Raw genomic sequence first — 19816 nt, forward strand, 5'->3', positions numbered from 1 at the left:
TAAAACACATAACCCCTACTTTTTCTATATCAAATCTATCCATCGTTATTACATTTTCCGCATTCATATAAATTTTCCCCTCAATTCTCTCTCTATCGTCAAAACCGTTTCAATTATGTCACCCAAAACCATTCTTGTTACCGGCGGTGCCGGTTACATCGGAACCCACACCGTTCTCCAGCTTCTTCTCGCCGGTTACAAAGTCGTCGTCGTCGATAATCTCGATAATTCTTCCGCCAAATCCATCGATAGAGTCAAGTCTCTCGCCGGTAAATCCGCCGGTAACCTTTCGTTTCATAAGGTAAGAAGCATACATTCTCTTTCTCGCTTTCTTGTTGTTCAGCCTTTTTCAATTCTATCTTTTTTTTTCTTTATGATTCGGTTGTAATGTCGTTTATGATTTGATTGTTGTTTTTTATTTTTTATTTTCTGAATATGGTTGTAATTCTGAATTAAAAATTGTTTAATTCATTGCGTTGGTTTTTAGTTATTTTAGTGGTTTTAGTGATTTTGTTGTGATTTAGTCTCTTTTTTTTCTTCTTCCGGTGGACCCAACCAGAGAGGTAAAACCGTAAAAGTGAAAGTTTATATATATATATATTTCTGTGGTGTAGTAAATAAATAGACGGTGGCTGATTCAAGATTCAAGTTATGTATGTGTGGGTTTTACAATTGGCCCGACAAGTACATAACATACTTTTTGATGTGATGTTTGTTTTGTTGGATTGCTACTACTAGATCCAATCTGGTTTTTTTTGCTAGCTATCTTCGTTTCTAGTTTGATTTACAAGCTTACTTAAGTTTAGATTTAAGTGAGTTCTCTAGAATTACCAGAGACACTGGAAACATGACACTGACACCTGAAACCGGTAATAATTTGAAAATATGAATAAATTAATAGTAATCACTAGTGTCGGTATTGTTGGTTTCGGACACCGACATTGACACGGATATACTTTTATCGGAAGTGTCGGTGCTACACCAATGTATTACAAAATCTATGTCAATAGATAAACTTAAATAAGCTTAGCCAAACAAGTTTGAAGAGTTGTATTTTGTTAGTTTTTGTTCTCAGGTTAATTTGAGTTTATGATTTAGGGTTTAAGCCAACTTTTGGATTTAAAATGTTTCATTCATACCAATTCCTTTAATTCTCTGTACTTAAAAGGGGATAGCAAAATACAAGTGATTTCCCTTGTTCTAATGCTGTACAAAATGAATGTCTATGTGAAAAAATAACTTAAAATCATAAGTACTTATGGAATAAATGAATATAAATCAACTAGTGAGTGTAGTTGAATTGTTTTGCAAGCTACTTTGATAAACAACCGCGAGTTGTCCGGTTGATCTCAAGTCCGCGCCATTGCGGCTGTGAGGTATTGTCCGCTTTGAGTGTGAGAACTCTCGCGACTTTGTCTTTTAAAAAAGGCGTCCCATTAGGTTGTGGGACTATTTTGTCCAGCCTGGAACAGTTTACTGAAAACAGCATATATGTTAAGATTTTATTATTTGCAGTAGACATTGATAAAGTATTTCACCTTACATGGTTTTTCAATTTGTTACCCATGTGAAATTGATGACAATTATGTTATTGTGATTTTGACAGACATTTTTTCATTTTACTTTTTCATGCTGCAGTTAGACCTGCGGAACCGAGATGAACTGGAGAAGATTTTTTCTTCCACAAAGTAAGGATTATGCAGAAGCATCTGTAATTTTTCTTTTTATACATTAGATTGCACATTTGTCAATGTTTTTAAGTTCTCTTATAATTTCACTTGATTATTGGTTTATTAATGTTTCTGATATATATGTGCATTTTTTCCTCCAGGTTTGATGCAGTCATACATTTTGCTGGGCTAAAAGCTGTAGGTGAAAGTGTGCTGAAACCACTGATATACTATAACAACAACTTGATTGGGACAATTGTTCTATTTGAAGTCATGGCCGCCCACGGATGCAAGAAGGTAACAACAACTTGGGGGGAATGTTTTTAGAAAAGACTAGAATGAGGTTCACCTTGTACAATCTCAAGTGATGCTAATGGGTCATTATAAATTAAGTAATTGTAGTGAAAAAATTTCAAGCCATCTATTTGCAATTTTTTGTTGAAAAGATTCAATAGAAGCTTTATCATAAGATATAAGATATAGTTTAGACATTTCTTGTAGTGCCGTGATAATACTGCTACATGAAAGTGTATTGTGAGATTGGTTGCTGTAATCTGATTAGCTAACACGATTCTATATTTCTTGAATGTTTTCAGCTTGTGTTCTCCTCTTCCGCCACTGTATATGGTTGGCCAAAAACAGTCCCTTGTACCGAAGAGTTCCCTTTATCAGCTGTAAACCCATATGGACGAACGAAGGTATGAGTAGTAAACTGTTTAGGGTCGGATACTTGGGTTGGAATGATGAAACTATATTTCCTTTTCATTCTTGTTTATATTTGTTGTATATTACACATAGTAGTGTTGAGGTATCCTATCAGAATCTAACAAGAGCTTTTTTTTACCAGCTTTACGTTGAAGAAATTTGTCGTGATATCTATCATGCAGATTCAGAATGGAAAATAACACTGTTGAGATACTTCAACCCAGTTGGTGCTCATCCTAGTGGTCATATCGGCGAGGATCCTCGCGGAATACCTAACAACCTCATGCCTTTTGTTCAGCAAGTTGCAGTTGGCAGACGCCCCGCATTGACAGTTTTTGGAACAGACTATAGTACAAATGATGGAACCGGAGTATGTTCTATTTGCTTTTGACGTATTTTACTCAAATTTTTACTTGGAAAGTTGCATGCTAAGCTCACACTCTATTCACTATTTCCTTTCGATTTGGATTAATTTGATGATGTATGTATGTGACATTATGAGCAACCACAATCAAAGTTAGTTCATTCATTCATGCATAATTCCCCATCAAGCCAACCCCTCTTTCCCTCATTGGGTCTATTTTATCTTTTCCCATTTCATAAGATACGCCTTTGATTTCTTTTGAGGATCTTACATGATAAGTCTTTTCTTTTTCTCAGGTTCGCGATTATATTCATGTTGTTGATTTAGCAGATGGGCACATTGCTGCATTGCGTAAACTAGACGATCCTAAAACAGGTACTATTCAGCCCATTCATTTTGGCAGACTGTGTGGCAATAGTAAATGGTTGTGAATTGATATCGGATTCCTATAATCAATGCTATTTTTTCTTCTTTGTCATATTTTTGGATTTTCTGTAAATATGATATTGTTTTGTTAAAGTTTTCATGTCTGCATATACAGGTTGTGAGGTTTTCAACTTGGGAACAGGAAAGGGAACATCAGTCTTCGAGATGATTACAGCTTTTGAAAAGGCCTCTGGAAAGGTAACTACTTATGATCCTTTATCTTGTGCTATCCTTTGCTTATCAAAAAACTCGTAAGCTAGTAAAAAAAACTATAAGCTCTTGATAAAAAATTGTTAATATACATGTTTGCTTTAGTCATTAGTTTATAAGCTATCTGCTATAAGATCAAAATTTTGTTTTGCCAAACAGACCCTATCATATCCAAGTTGTTGTCTGCTTATTTTCATTAAGTGATTGTCTTAAGCTATTTTTAGCTCCCAGAGTTCATCCTCCCACTTCAATTGAAGAAACACTTTATACCTTTGTACCCAAAAAAAGAACATATAATTCATAAGCTCTTTTATGGTAGATGCTTAATTAAGCTGTAAAAATCTTTCACTTTGGCCCCTCAAGATAAAAAGATATGGCTGTGGTGAGTCTAATTATATTATTTTCAGATTAAGCTATTTGTTCAGGACTAATTAATCAATACAATTTTTTTTCTGTTTAGAAAATTCCAATTGTAAAAGCTGGTCGGAGACCTGGAGATGCCGAAACTGTTTATGCATCAACATCAAAAGCAGAAAAAGAACTTAACTGGAAGTAAGTATTGATTTGCTCAAACCAATTATTTTGTGATATTTAGCTGTTCTGTAAGCACTCCTCTCTGTTAATTTTCGGTGTCTTTAAATTTGGCAGATACTATATTTCGAGTATTTTCTTCATTTGATAAGAAATTTGTGCAAGTTTTCACAAATATATTCTCCTTTTGCAGGGCTAAATATGGCATCGATGATATGTGCCGTGATCAATGGAATTGGGCTAGCAAAAACCCTTATGGCTATGGTAAAGAATGAAGACTCTTCCAAATCAATCCATTTGACATTGATCATTTATTTATATTTATACAAAATAAGTACTACTACAAGTTTAGTTTTCTCTAGAGTTTTTTCTTGAGCGATTCTAAGATGGAAATAACTTTTGTAATTATGAGTTTTAATTATAATTACGAGGCAAATAAGTAGTAGTAGTACTACTATAAGTGGTGATTCTTTAGGCTCCAATTTACATGTTATCAAATGGATTCTCTCATTTTAGAGCTAGATGACTTATAGATATAATTTTACTTTACCTCATTATATGTTTTGGTTTTCCTCCTATTTTTATTGTATTTTAAGTTGATGTATAACAAATTTCTGCTTTCATTCATTTAATGATGACTCATTGGCGACAATATCAAGAACTACATCAGAATAATTATGAGACTGCATATTTAAATCGAAGGGTAATGGAACTCTATTTTTGTTTATCAACGACTCGTCAATAACAACTACATTGGAATCATTATAAGGTTCATCCAAGTTAAAATTCAAAGCCATAATGAAGAAGTAAACATTTAAAGAAATAATTCTAGAGTAAAATTAGTGAACTGTACATTTTAAAAGTGAACTCATTGGTCCAAGGTTGCCTTTGTACCATCTTTTCAACTATTGTGTGACACTGTGACCAACTAATTGTCTTTATTGTGGTCCAACGGTTGACATTGTTGAGTCTTGCCAATAATTGTTGTGATTAGAACTGTTGTAAAAACCAGACCGGACCGGTTGAACCGGGAACCGGACTAGGTACTGGTCTGTTCCAATAGTTGTATCGTCCGCGTCGTTGAATCGGAAAAAATCGCAAATCGCAAATCGGCGGCTAACTGTGTTTTTTTTTTAATTAAATCAAAACTTTTTTTTCTTCATTTTACCACTTTTAAGTTCCTCACACCGATGATTCCGTTGATCCCCTCGATATCCTTCTTTTATTTCATTTTAATTTCTCTTATTATTCCATTGATCCCTCGATATCCTTCTTTTATTTCGTTTTAATTTCTCTTAGTTTACTTGAGCTGAAATTTAAATTATGCATGTGTTTTTGTGATCTTTGACTTTGATTCTTGTGTTGTGAATGGATGGAGATATGGTTTTTGTTTTAGTTTGTTTGTTAGTTTGTTTCATGTTTGATTGAATGTGAGTTTTGCAAAATTGGTGTGATGTTAAGACTTGAAGAGTCATACATAGAAGTAGAGGAATACCTAAAAAAAATTAAAAGAAACTATTAAAAAGGATCTTGAGAATTTAGTTTGATAGATCAGAAGCACATATATAGGTAAGTTCTAAAACAAGTGTGAAAACATGACTGCAACTTGTGAATGATAACTTAGTACCTAATTACTACTTGTGAATGATAACTTAGGCCTTTAACTCCGTTGACATTATGATATTAAAATTGTGTGTGAAGTTTGTGAAATGTTGAGGTGTGTAAGCCGTTTAAACTGTAAAGTGCCGATTTGTGGTGTTTTATTGACTATATAAATTCTGCTTTTTGTTTGGAGAAAGTAGATTGTTTAGAGTGTTGCTTTTGGTATAAGTATGTTGTTATCAAAAACAGTATTAGGTCTTTGTTTGCAATTAGATTTTGTAATTTGTATTATTTTATTATGTGTGATACTTATGTTTAAATTTGAATTTAATTTATCAACTAGTGAATTTATCATATCCAAAAATTTAAGTGCTAATTATATTTTTTTAGAGATTAAATGATTCGGTTCAACCGATTTATATACCTATATAGTTTGGTTATAATGATAGGTTTATTAAACCGAGTTACCCGATTTAATCCGGTTTGGTTATGCGGTTCGACCAGTGACCTAGTGGTTCGACCGATAAACCAGTGACTCAGTATCTTCACCGATTTGATGACCGATCCGATTTTTAAAACATTAGGTGTTTAGGTTTCTGGATTGTTTGCCGATGATTAGGGTTTATATTGAGTCGCCTATTTATATAGGTGATGTTACCTGCCTCGACTTTAGTTGAGGCCTTTAACATATCCATCATACTCGGATAGTAGTTAGCGTCTCGACTTTGGTTGAGGCCTTTAACATATCCATCATACTTGGACAATAGTTAGCGACCTTCCTTTTTATAGATCCGCACATGATCTGGGTCGAGTTCGTAGTCTTGCTTTTATATCGGCCTAATTACTATGAGAATAACTTGTGACACTTACATAATGCAATATTTTGACCTAGGGTTGCTCATGGATACTAAAATTTATTTATCATAATTGGATATTGCAATCATTAGGGGTGTAAGTGGATCAGAAAAAACCAATTAAAACGATATTCAAATCAAACTAAACTAAAAAGGTCGACGACACTGACACATTGTTGAAACTGATAGAGCCCTGCTCCATCATGCTAAACTAGTTGGCCAATTTTGAAGTTTTGCTTTCAACACAACCACATATCTCATAAGTAGGATGCCTACCCCTAACCTTCACATGAAGTCACCTTATGAAGTTCTATTGAACAAACCACCTGATTATAATAGACTACATGCATTTGGATGTATATGTTTTCCTTGGTTAAGACCTTATACCAAACACAAATTACAAAAACATATCCTCTTCCTCTATTTTCCTCAGTTACTCCTTATCCCAATATGCCTTTTGTTGCCTTGAATATGTTTTTGGTCGTATATACACCTCTAGACATGTTAAGTTCATTGAAAATCAATCCCTTACTCCACCCAACCCATCAACAATACCTCCCATTGATCCCACCTTTCATACAATCTTTCCATCATCTATTCATATATAACCTGACCAACAAGAGATGCATCCTACCACAAACTCCACAACTAATGATCTTGATTCTTCATTGGTCCTTGCATTAGAAATTCCGCTTGCTCAAGCTGACACAACAATACAAGGTACTCATTCTATTCCCTCTTCATTTCCACCTTTATCATCTATTTTATTCTCATCTAATGGAAATACTATCATTATACATTTCAAAAACAATATTTTCAAACCAAAATGCATTTATGCTGCCACCAAGCATAAAATATTGTTTAGAAGAGTTCAATGCAATTATGAACAATGTCACATGAACATTGGGCCCAAGGACACTAGCAAAAATTTGGTAGGCTGCAAGTGGCTCTTTCGTATCAAAATAAACCTAAATGTTAGTATATCTAGGTACAAAGCTAGATTGATAGCCAAAGAATACACTCAAACACCTGGATTAGATTTCAAAGAAACATTTGCTCTTGTAGTTAAACTTTAAACCATCAAAGTTATTCTTACCGTTGCTCTTACCTCAGATTGGTTTTTGCATCAATTAGATGTTATTAATGCCTACCTACAAGGTCAACTAAGTGAGGATATTTATATGCAACAACCACCTGGTTTCACTCATGCTAATTTTCCCAATCACATTTGCAAATTTAAGAAAATCAATCTATGGTCTCAAACAAGCACCTCGTGCATGACATGATGCACTCAAAAAAGTTGTATTATCATAAGGTATTACCATAAGCTTTTTTGCCAGTATAAGTTGATGACTTAATCCTCACAGGAAGCCATCCACTACTCAAATCATTTAAGAAGGATTGCCAAATATTTTTTCCATTAAGTATCTTGGCTATCCATATTACTTCCTCGGTATTGAACTTATACCTATCGCTGATGGTTTATTCTCTCTCTCAACAAGGACATATCAGGAACTTGTTACAAAATTTGACATGGCTGGAGCGAAACCTACTTATACTCCACTTTTCACTTCCACCCCTTCAACTAGTGGACGAGTCTGCAATGCTGATTCTAAAATGTTTCACAACATTATTGGAGCTTTGCAATATATCACCTTCAATGGGAGAAACCTTTCATTTCCATCAATAAACTGTCATAACTCTTGAACCAGACTACACCATAAATTCATTTTTAGCAACTTAAATGAATCATGGGATATCTCAAACTATCATTTATGGCTTGAAACTCAAGAAACCAACTCATTTAAAATTGCAGGCCTTTAGTGATGCAAATTGAGGGGGGGACTTAGATGACTGCTGAATGCGGTAAAGCGGCAAGCAAAAAGTAATAGGTATTATTTATTACCGGGTGATATAGGTTATATCGTATCGTAGTCCACAGAGATTGGTGATACCGAACTGCCGTTCGACGGTTTCTTATGGTATTGAGTTTGGGTTAAAATGGGTTGAAAGCAAACAAGTAAAAATTAACATATGAACATAAAAAGAATTCATTCTTGATAGAGAATAGCTTATTTGGTTTGGATCTAAACTACTCCTCACAAACTTAGATTTATCACTCCGCCGTACTCAATCTACAATACTCGTCAGAATCACCACATATCCCTCACATCAATGTCCATGTCTGCAACACCGACGGAAATTCACTATATTGCTCTTTCGACGATGTCTCCACCGATCGAACAACACAGAGACATTAAACTCAGATATTATGTGGATGTTAACCCTAATCCTATGTCTAGAATCAAAAGCTAACAGATATCCCCCTAATCAAGATCTATGGTGTCCATGTCTGCAACAACACAAATCCAGAGCATTTAAGCAAAAAGATCAAGGAAACACCGATTAAGATTTGTAAAGCAAATATATTATACAACTAGTACAAAGAGTAACAAACATCCATGTGTTTAGAGTAAACTTACAAACAAACCCAACAAAAATGGTTACAAAGAGAAGAGGAGGAGGAGAAAACCAAATCTTTCGCGGTGTCAATCACGATCAATCGAGCTCCCGACCAAGAATCTTCCGATTACAAGCCACAAATGTTGTTTTCTAAGCTCAATCTACCAAAAATGACCTAGGATGAGTTGGGGTTCAAAAATACCCAAAACATACCTAAAAAATATGATTTTACAACATATATACCAAAATTGAAGTCGCAGACCGCGCTAAGCGCGCCCACCGCGCTAAGCGGGCTATTTTTTATTGTTCTGAAACCGCCAGACCGCGCTTAGCGCCAAAAACCCGCGCTAAGCGCCCAACTCTCTGCCAAACGGGTCAAAAATGCTTCCAGACCCCGCTTAGCGCGGTCAAGCCCGCTTAGCGCGCTCAACAGAACAGCAAATCTTATTTTGGTCATATCTTGAGAACCGTAACTCCGATTTGCGCCCGGTTCGAAGCGTTGGAAAGCTTATTCCATGCTCTATCTAACCATGAATAAATTGCAACCAAATTGATGAATTTGATCATCCTTATTTTGAGCCTTGTCCGCCGATGAATTGGTAAAATCGCGTGCTCGCCGCCGTGTCTTCGACACTTTATTCCTCAAAGCTTCGAACACGCATAAATACCTACAAAAAGACAACAAAACTATTAAACGGTATATATTTACACGAAAACATAACAAAACACAAACGATACAAATATACACAAAAACGGGGAATTATTCAAACGGTATTAACAAAAAGTATCGATAAGTGCCACTATTTACAAACACAAAATAACTACATTTTGGCACTTAACAATGACCACACTTCTATCTCAACATTCATAATCTATTTTGGAGATAGTATAGTGTCGTTGCTATCCAAGAGGCAAAGAACTATGGCACAATCATCAACGAAGACTGAATATCGTTCGTTAGCCAACGCCGAAATAGAAGTCACGAGGTTAGCTAACCTTCTAAGTGAGTTACATGTCAAAACACCAGTTCCTCATTTATTTTGTGATAACATTTGAGCTACATACTTGTGTTATAGTCTAGTTTTTCACTCTTGAATGAAACATATTGCACTTGACTACCATTATGTACGTCAACTTGGATATGGTACTATAGTACTTGTCCCTATACCCGCAGTTTGAAAAAAATCCACATACCCACGTGGGCACCAATGTTTGCACCCGTACTGAGTACCCAAATACCATACCCATACTCGTTTACCCGCATTTCTAAGAAAAAATTTGATCAATTATAATTTATCATGTCATTTTAAGTTTTTAATAATATTTAATTTTTTTAAGGATGTTATTATTGAGTTAAGAAATTAACAAACATTTATATTCAAAAGCGTACAAGTTTAATATTGATGTATTGAATAAAATTGATAAGAATACGCGTGTATATAATAATAGAAATAGAAATATATAAATGTACATTGTACGATTATGGGGAAGGGTGGGTACTAAGGTACATGTAGTCACACTCATACCCGTTATTTTTAGTGCATAATTGCCCATTTCCATGTCCGTATCCATTTTGTGGATTTTTATACTATTCGTTTTGAGTAATTTTTGCAGGTACCTATTAGGGATGAGTCTAATTGCCGTCTCTACAGTTGATTTAACTCTGTGTGTCACATTTTCACCAAAGATCAACTTGCATATATTCTCACCAAGCCTTTGTCTAGGCCCATGTTCACCTACTTGAGAAACAAAATTGGTCTTACCAACTGTAATCCATCTTGATAGAGCACAATAGCAATTAAGCATAAAAAGCTACATTTATGCATACATCAGTTACACGACAATACATGAACATCTACACATTGTTATCTGAATTAGAATACTGGTTTTTCATATCAAAATATTTATTATTAATTGTATCGATCATAGTTGTAATATATTATGAAGTTTTGTTCATTTCCTTATAATCACACTAATTGGTGATTGTCTATTTGTACTTATAGTTGTGATAAGTTGTTTATCATGTAATAAGAAGGAATATGAGATTACTAAACTCATGAATGAAAGGAATATCAAATGCAGAAGGCCATGTAATTTAATTTTCGAGTTCTGATGATTTAAGTGCTTAAGAAATTATGAGAACAAGTATATAGAAATACATCAAACTCGAAGATGCACCTTTAAAACATATAACTAGTTAGTTTAGAGATATATCTCCGAATTCAAGTAGTATTTTTTTCAATTCAAAAACAAGATTAATGCAAGTAATGAGAGATGAAATGAGTGAACTTTACCTTAAATTGCAACTTCTTTTCCTCACTTTAATGTAATAAAACACAAATGATAATTTGGAGTTGAAAAGTTGATTGATAATGAATTTTTTAAAGGGTTTTAGTTAATGGAGGATGAATGAAGTATGAAAGAGATGATGATGCAAGATGATGATATATTCAATTTTCCGCTTGACATTTTTCGGAGATTGACAATTTCTTCTCACTCATCTAAGTAATTAATTATATTAGTTTAAGTATGTCATTTACAGCCTAAAGTTAGACACCACACAGTTAAGATAGCCAATCCATTCTCAATTCATACCATAAGAGTGGAAAAAGATTTCTCCTGAATTAATCTTAGTCATTTAAAAAATTGAATAACTTTATAGTGTGTGTTGCGAGTCATTATGTCTATTTACTTATTTGTTCAAATGTGTCATCATATAAAAAGTCAATTGCAAACAAAGAGAGTATTCTTAAAGAAAATGTGTCATCATATAAAAAGTCAATTGCAAACAAAGACAATCCAATAATTCTCACAACATATATTTTCTTTTCACTAAACCATGGTACACTACACTCACATTTCAACACACTTCCACTTCACTTCTAAATAGTTTTTATCTCTCTCTTCACCAAAACCACTTCATTAAAACCATTGTGGTTTGCATTTCACAATGAAAAAAAATTTCAAACATTAAAATTTTCCTTTTTTCTTTCTTTCTTTATCTTACGAATTCTTTATTTATTTTTATATAAGATTATTGTATTGAATTTAAATTATTATTATTATTATTATTATTATTATTATTATTATTATTATTATTCATTTTACAATTAAATAATTTATTCTAAATTTATATTTATATTTAAATAAATTTTACACTATATAAATTTTTTTCTATTTATTTACTATTATTAAAAATATTACTTAATATATTTTTAAAATATCAAAATTTCTCTTTTCTCACGAATTTCTCCTTTTCTCACACCTATTTTATTTTAATTAACATTTGTCTTTATTTGAGACACAAAATTTATATTTTTAAATATTAAATTATTTTCTTTTTCTCATGGGTCACTATCAACAAAATACATATTTTATTTTAATAAATATTTGCCTTTATTTAAAACAAAAAAAAATTATTTTCAAATGTCACAATTTTTATTTTTCTCACGGGACATTATCAGCAAAATACCTTTTTTAATAAACAATTGCTTTATTTAAGACACGAAATTCTTATTTTTAATTTGCAGCTAAATAAACATAACTCTCAATTTACAGTATAAATTTACACTACTAAATAATTTTTACCCGTGCAGACGCACGGGTATATTACTAGTGTGTCATCATATAAAAAGTCAATTGCAAACAAAGAGAGTATTCTTAAAGAAAATGAGAAAAATGCCAAAGAGAAGTTGAAACCATACTTGACATAATACTTATGAAGGAAAGTTCAAGCATTTCCAATAGATAAGATAGGAAAGAAAGTGAAATAATTTTTCTGTAAAAAAATAAAATAAAATAGAAATCACTTTAAAATTCAAATTCAAAAATTATAGAAAAAAACAAAAACAAAAATATTATTATCAAAAATAAAATAAAAAATATATTTTCATGGAAGAAAGGACACGGAAACGAATATCTAGCAATAATCACATTTAGCTGTTGTCCCGTAACCCGTTGGGTGAGTTGCTTTAACTCACATATCAACTTTTTTTCAAACCAAGTCCTAACACACTCCTTCATACAAACGCGCTTTACCTTCAAACTTCACCACAATCGACACACCACCAAATCCACCTCATCGTAACCGTCACCGGAGATCCAACAGATCCCGGCGATAATTCTCACCGAAACTCTTCCCTCGAATAGATCCGATCTGAGAAATCAAGATGGAGAACTTAATCTCTCTAGTCAACAAAATCCAGAGAGCTTGCACCGCCTTAGGTGATTACGGTGAAGCTAGCGCACTCCCTACTCTGTGGGATTCTCTTCCTGCTATCGCCGTCGTCGGTGGCCAGGTCATCATCTTTCTCTCCGATCCTTCTATTTTCTTCTTCTCTCGTTTTTCTCTTCTTATAACGGATTTCGTTCTTTCTTTCAGAGTTCTGGAAAGTCCTCCGTGTTGGAAAGCGTTGTTGGAAAAGATTTCTTACCTCGTGGATCGGGTAATTATTGATTGGACACTTTTGAAATTAAGATCGGTGGTTTTGATTTGAAATTTATTGATAATTGATGCATGATAAACGTTTTTGTAGGGATTGTTACTAGACGACCGCTGGTTTTGCAGCTTCACAAGAGTGATGAAGGAACTAGAGAGTATGCGGAGTTTCTTCACCTTCCGAGGAAAAGATTCACTGATTTTGGTACTTTTTCTTTTCTCACTCATATTTTCTCATTTCCTTGTCAATGTTGTTAAGCGTATGATTAGGTTTGACTGATTTGAATGGTATTGACTCTATTGACCGCTTTCGAAATGTTTCTATGTATGTATAATGTAATCTATATGGATGTTAATGATGATGATCTATTTTGTGTAGCTGCTGTGAGGAAAGAGATTCAAGATGAAACTGATAGAGAGACTGGACGGAGCAAACAAATTTCAACTGTACCTATTCAGCTTAGCATATATTCTCCCAATGGTTCGATTGAACTTTTTTTTTAATTATCTACGGTTGCATCCCACATTTCTATTGAATGCTTAAGTATAGCATAATCATCTTGTGGTCTATTTGTTCATTTTATGCAAATGGTTAATTATGGGTGACCTCTTGCGACTCTTGCAGTTGTTAACTTGACACTCATTGATCTTCCCGGGCTTACGAAGGTAGCTGTAGGTAAGCAACAAATTGACATGTCTTACTTGTCCATCAACTTTTAAGGCTGTTTTGTGATATATATATATATATATATATATATATATATATATATATATATATATATATATATATATATATATATATATATATATATATATATATATATATATATATATATATTTTTAAATGATGTACAAGATGCTAATATATATATATATTTTTGTACTACTACTACAGAGGGCCAACCTGACAGCATTGTGCATGACATTGAGAATATGGTCCGCTCTTACATTGAGAAGGTATTGCTCATTAAAGTGCTGAAGCTTCTAATAGTAAATAAAGTGTTTAAGGATTAAATTGTATGATTTAATTTTTAAAAAATCATATATATAACTATGCTAGAAAGTGTTTAGAGATCAAATTGTATGATTTAATTTAAAAAAGAATCATTTGTAACTATGCTAGAAAGTTTATCTTGCCTTGTTCTCTGATGTGCAAAAAACCTTGCTCTGCTTAACTTTTATGAACATGATTTTTTTCAGCAACTGAGGCAAGTTCTTGGTAGAATATTTTGAAAATATTATGTCCATGTACCAATATGTAGTATACTGAAATTGATGTTGTTTTGCAGCCAAACTGTATAATTTTGGCCATTTCACCGGCTAATCAAGATATTGCAACCTCAGACGCAATTAAAATTTCCCGCGAAGTGGATCCTACCGGTACTTTTAAAATTTCCTTTTCTTTTGGCTTTAAAGGCCCTTCATTTTAAGTGAATTTAATGAATCTTTTTTAATTTGTTGAAAATCAATTGTTAGTTTGTTAGTGCATTTAAGAAAAATACTAGTTTGTTAGTTTTCTAATCTTGGTTTATTTATTTCAACTTTTAGGGGAAAGGACCATTGGAGTTTTGACAAAGATTGATCTAATGGACAAAGGTACCGATGCTGTTGATGTAAGTCAAATTATTATTTTTATTTTAATATAATAATAAGATAATAAGATGCCAAAACATGGTAATAATTTGTTACAAGGTCGAAGATGCTCTAAACAATGGAAAAGGGGTCAAAGATCTTTTAATTTCTATAATTATTATTGTTAATGAACTCTATAATTATACTTTTTAATGAACTCTAAACAATGGAAAAGGGGTCAAAGATCTTTCAATTTCTATAATTATTATTGTTAATGAACTCTATAATTATAATTGTTAAATGAACTCAAAACAATGGAAAAGGGGTCAAAGATCTTTCAATTTCTATTATTAATATTGTTAATGAACTCTAAATCTTAGTGTTAGAGTACTTGGTATTGGGTCCATAAGCCTATTTATCTATATGTATATAACCTTTGTAAACACTCATTCTTTGCAAGCAATGAAATTTAATACATACAATTTTGCATGGTATAAAAGCCATAGTTCATCCACCTCCACCAAGCCAGGCTCATTGGTAGACCTAGTGCTGAGGTTGGGTATTAATCTATGGCATTGGTCTCAATTTTCATGTTAGTGTATCTGGATCAAGCAACTAATTGACAAGCAGAATTTTACCGAGCTCTCTCAAATGAAGTTGCTTTGTGATAATTATTAGTTGCTCTACTATCTGGCTGCAGTGTCACTAGTTACATTAATTCTAATTATCAACTAGCTGATATTCTCATCAAGCCTCTCAAATGCCCTAGATTGAGTTAATTTGGTGCATATTTTCTATATGCTCCAGCTTGAGGTTGAATGTTAGAATTCTAGGGATTGGGCCTATAAGCCCATTGGTGAATATAGCATTTCAAGCACTCACTCTTTGTAAGTAATGAAATACAATACTTTCCTCGTAAAGCCACTATTAGACTGGCCTATATTACATTGATATTAAAGATAAGTGAGGATACTAATTACTCCTTATGCTCTTTAACTAGTGATGTTGTAGCCTTTTCTTTTTGTTTCAAACTATTGTTATTGATTTTTTAGAATCTAGATGTTTATTATTGTTTTGATTCCAACTATACTCTTAACTAGAGGTGGAACTTAGAAATTTTAATACAATTAATGACAAATACAATAGTATTACATAAAGATATTTTATCCTAAATATATATTTTTGTTATTTATTAATATATGTGCATTAACCAAAACATCAGAAGTTTAGAAATGGAGGGTGTATCAATCGCCAAAATTAACTTTTAGCTTTCCATATTGAGGATATGATCATATGAGCTTGATTTCAATTGAGGATGTATTCTTATTTATTCGTATGAGAATTACTTGTTAAAGGATGGACTCTAGACATATTTCCATATTTACAAGAACTAAGGAGCTGGATAAATTGTTCATAAAGCTCACAATTTCTGATGTTAAAGTATCCTGCTGCAGAAATGACCAAAGCCTCAAACTGAATAATCTTTGCCCTCCCTCCCCCTCTTAAGTTTATAACATAACCCTGAATAATAATAAGCTGGTTTATTCTAAGAAGCGAATAGAAGTAAATACTTGATTCCGTACTGATCCATGATATACTTCTGCTTTCTCAGATGTTAGAAGGGAGAGCATATAGGTTAAAGTTTCCCTGGATTGGTGTTGTGAATAGATCACAAGCAGACATAAACAAGAATGTTGACATGATTGCTGCAAGGCGTAGAGAACGCGAATACTTTAATAGTACTCCTGAATATAAACACCTGGCCAACAGAATGGGATCTGAGCATCTTGCGAAGATGCTCTCAAAGGTACATCAGAAACAATTTGCAGCATCATTTGATTGAAATATTGGGATTTTATTTTATATAAATCTTGTTTTAGTAACTTCCAAGGACTAAAGTCACATTGCTTTTTATCTCAGCATTTGGAGACAGTAATCAAGTCCAAAATTCCAGGCATTCAATCTCTTATCAACAAAACAATTAATGAAATTGAAACTGAACTGGCTCGTTTGGGAAAGCCTGTTGCAGCTGATGCTGGGGTAAGTTTGCTCTTATTTTCTCAGCCAGTTTAAATGTTTAAATTCCCAGTTCCAAAATCATTGGTTACTGATACAATTATTTGCTCAAAAGTCTTTCTTTATTTTGGAATTTTCTAATGAATGACTGCTCATCACATACAGGGAAAGTTATATGCAATAATGGAAATATGTCGCTCATTTGATCAAATATTCAAAGACCATCTTGATGGCGTGTATGTGTTTTATTTTTTTTATCCAAGCTACCAATTTAGTGTGCAATTTGATTGTTTATTCGTGCTGCATGTCTCTTTTTTTATGCTAACTTCATTAATGTGTCAATCTCCAACAGGCGACCTGGTGGTGATAAAATTTATAATGTCTTTGACAATCAGCTCCCTGCTGCATTAAAAAGATTGCAGTTTGACAAGCAACTTTCAATGGAAAATATAAGGAAACTTATTACAGAAGCTGATGGGTACCAACCTCATCTTATAGCTCCAGAACAAGGATACCGTCGTCTCATTGAATCCACACTAGTTACTATCAGGGGCCCTGCCGAGGCAGCTGTTGATGCGGTAAGATTTTCATAAGAGAATCATCAATAGCAATTGATGTTTTGCCACTCTTCTCAATTGAAACTTTGTATACCCATTTTTTTAGACCTTGTGTTATTGGTGGTGCCATAAAAAATATGTTTAAAAAAAAACAAAAATACTTGTTAAAGAGAGACCCTGTTTTTTTTAATATTTCTGAGTTGATTCAGTTTCTTTATTAGCAAGCATTTTGACACTTTTGTTATGTTATATGTGTTTTTGTCGTAGTTGATTTATCTAAGCGTTCTGCTTTAAGCTTTTGCTGATCTCTCTGTTCATACTCATTGAAATATCGTTTTGGATTGAATTCTTCCAGGTTCATTCCCTATTAAAGGACCTGGTTCACAAAGCTGTTAGCGAGACTCTGGTTTGTTCCTGGGACCTCTTATTTAATGTTCCTGTTGTATTTCCTGCTGCCATATTTGTGCTCAATAAATTGTATAACTTATGGTGCTCTCATTTTGTCGGGGAATTTTAGTGACAAGGTTCATTTTGCAACATCATTTGAATGACTTCTGTATTTGCTTCGAGAATTCTAGAAGTGTTTGAGAAAGAGGGGGGATTCTTAATGCTTTGCCATAAATTTTGAAAAACAAAATACTGATGTGATATATGGTCAGTGGCAAGGGAGGGTGTTCACAAACAAAATAGGAGCCTTCCTGTTTTTTAGATGTGATATACTCTTATTTTCTCTAAAAATAGGAGCCTTCCTGTTTTTTAGATGTGTTTCTTATGGTCAGTGGTAAGGGAGGATGTTCACAAACAAATAAAATCCAAAGAAAACTAGATAAATTAAATCAAAAATTGAAAAACTGAATAGGAAAAAAAATCCAATTTTTACTATATTTAATTTTGATTTTGATTTTAAAATTTGATCCAATGTAGTATGTACATATGTAATTTTATTTATGAATTCTTAATGCCAAGTACAAAATACAATCCACTCAGATAGTTGCGTCTATTCTTTTTATGGAACATGTACATATGAAAAGTGCATTTGAGTAGAGATTGAATCTTTTGGCATTTAACTAAATAATGATAACTGTAGTTTAGGTTATCTTTTTATAATGCTATGGGCACCGAGAATGCTAATATATCTATTGTCGGAATTTTCAAGTTAATGTAAACTAGTCTTAAATGTTGGGCCAATTACTTTTGGCCTTTCTGTTCTTCCATTGCTAATCTCTTGCTGCTATTGCACAGGCTAGCATGCCCTCATTGTAAATTGTAATGATTACTTGTGATTAAACTAATATGGTTGAAATTTTTCTGCCTTTTCATAGTCTCACAAATTTGCCTTAAACTCTATGGCATTGGTTTTGTTGATTCACAGGACTTGAAGCAATATCCTGGTTTACGGGCTGAGGTTGGGGCTGCAGCTATTGATTCGCTAGATAGAATGAGGGATGAAAGCAAAAAGGCAACACTACAACTGGTTGATATGGAGTCTGGCTATCTTACGGTTGACTTCTTTCGAAAGCTTCCTCAGGATGTGGACAAGGGAGGCAACCCCACACATTCAATTTTCGATAGATATAATGATTCTTATCTAAGGCGAATTGGTAGGGGTCTTATTAAGCCTAGTCTCAAACTTGGACTGATAACATTGTTCTCATAGTTTAGTATAGCATGTCCTCTATCATCATGTTAAATGGAATTTTACCACTGACCGTTCAATCTCACTCTGTATATACAGGAACTACAATTTTGTCCTACGTCAACATGGTCTGCGCTACTCTGAGACATTCAATTCCCAAGTCAATTGTTTATTGTCAAGTAAGGGAGGCAAAACGAAGCCTACTTGATCACTTTTTCACCGATCTAGGAAAAATGGAGGTGAGAATAAATTTGCAAGTCCAGTTTTCCTGAATAAGATTTTCAATTATTCAAATAATTTGTTGTGCTGCTTTTAATTTGATTTTGATAGTTGCATAACTTAAAACATTCACTGTCTGCATTTTCAGACCAAGCGTTTGTCCTCATTACTGAATGAGGATCCTGCAATTATGGAACGTCGTACTGGCCTTGCTAAGAGACTAGAGTTATACCGAAGTGCACAGGCTGAGATAGATGCAGTTGCTTGGTCTAAGTAAATGCATATCCTTATCAAGTTTATTCTAGAGGGAGTAGTATCACCATTTATTTTCATTCTTGTTTTCCATATTGCAAGTATCTAGCATTAAAATTTGTATTATCGTCTTGACCAGATATGTCTGTAATTCTAAAAGGTAAAAAAAGTGTTTTTTTGCGTGAGATGATTGAATGCTTTTTTCCCCTATAGGGATCTGTCATATTTCAATTCTGCCAAAAAAAAATTATAATTCATACCACTAGTTGAGAACAGAAGAGAGTAAAGATTTTGGCGCCGT

General features: G+C 33.3%; 2 protein-coding genes across 2 annotated transcripts; both read left to right on the forward strand.

Annotated features, from left to right (window-relative positions):
* LOC131603722 (UDP-glucose 4-epimerase GEPI48) lies at positions 1-4533 on the forward strand. The gene is made up of 9 exons (XM_058876140.1): positions 1-301; positions 1639-1688; positions 1832-1967; positions 2267-2368; positions 2518-2745; positions 3036-3114; positions 3281-3363; positions 3836-3927; positions 4100-4533. Exons 1-9 carry the CDS (start codon positions 116-118, stop codon positions 4179-4181), a joined length of 1038 nt encoding a protein of 345 aa, XP_058732123.1. The 5' UTR covers positions 1-115; the 3' UTR covers positions 4182-4533.
* An 8231-nt stretch (positions 4534-12764) lies between these two features.
* LOC131603723 (dynamin-related protein 5A) lies at positions 12765-19700 on the forward strand. Its single transcript, XM_058876141.1, has 16 exons — positions 12765-13123; positions 13207-13270; positions 13361-13468; positions 13643-13744; positions 13889-13939; positions 14159-14220; positions 14553-14643; positions 14812-14876; positions 16448-16642; positions 16756-16875; positions 17017-17087; positions 17204-17429; positions 17764-17814; positions 18781-19009; positions 19144-19283; positions 19412-19700. The coding sequence occupies exons 1-16, from the start codon at positions 12995-12997 to the stop codon at positions 19538-19540; spliced, it is 1833 nt and encodes a 610-aa protein (XP_058732124.1). The 5' UTR covers positions 12765-12994; the 3' UTR covers positions 19541-19700.
* The last annotated feature ends 116 nt before the right edge of the window (positions 19701-19816 follow it).

The sequence above is a fragment of the Vicia villosa genome, linkage group LG5 (genome assembly GCF_029867415.1).
Source record: "Vicia villosa cultivar HV-30 ecotype Madison, WI linkage group LG5, Vvil1.0, whole genome shotgun sequence".
NCBI classification, from domain to species: Eukaryota; Viridiplantae; Streptophyta; class Magnoliopsida; order Fabales; family Fabaceae; genus Vicia; species Vicia villosa.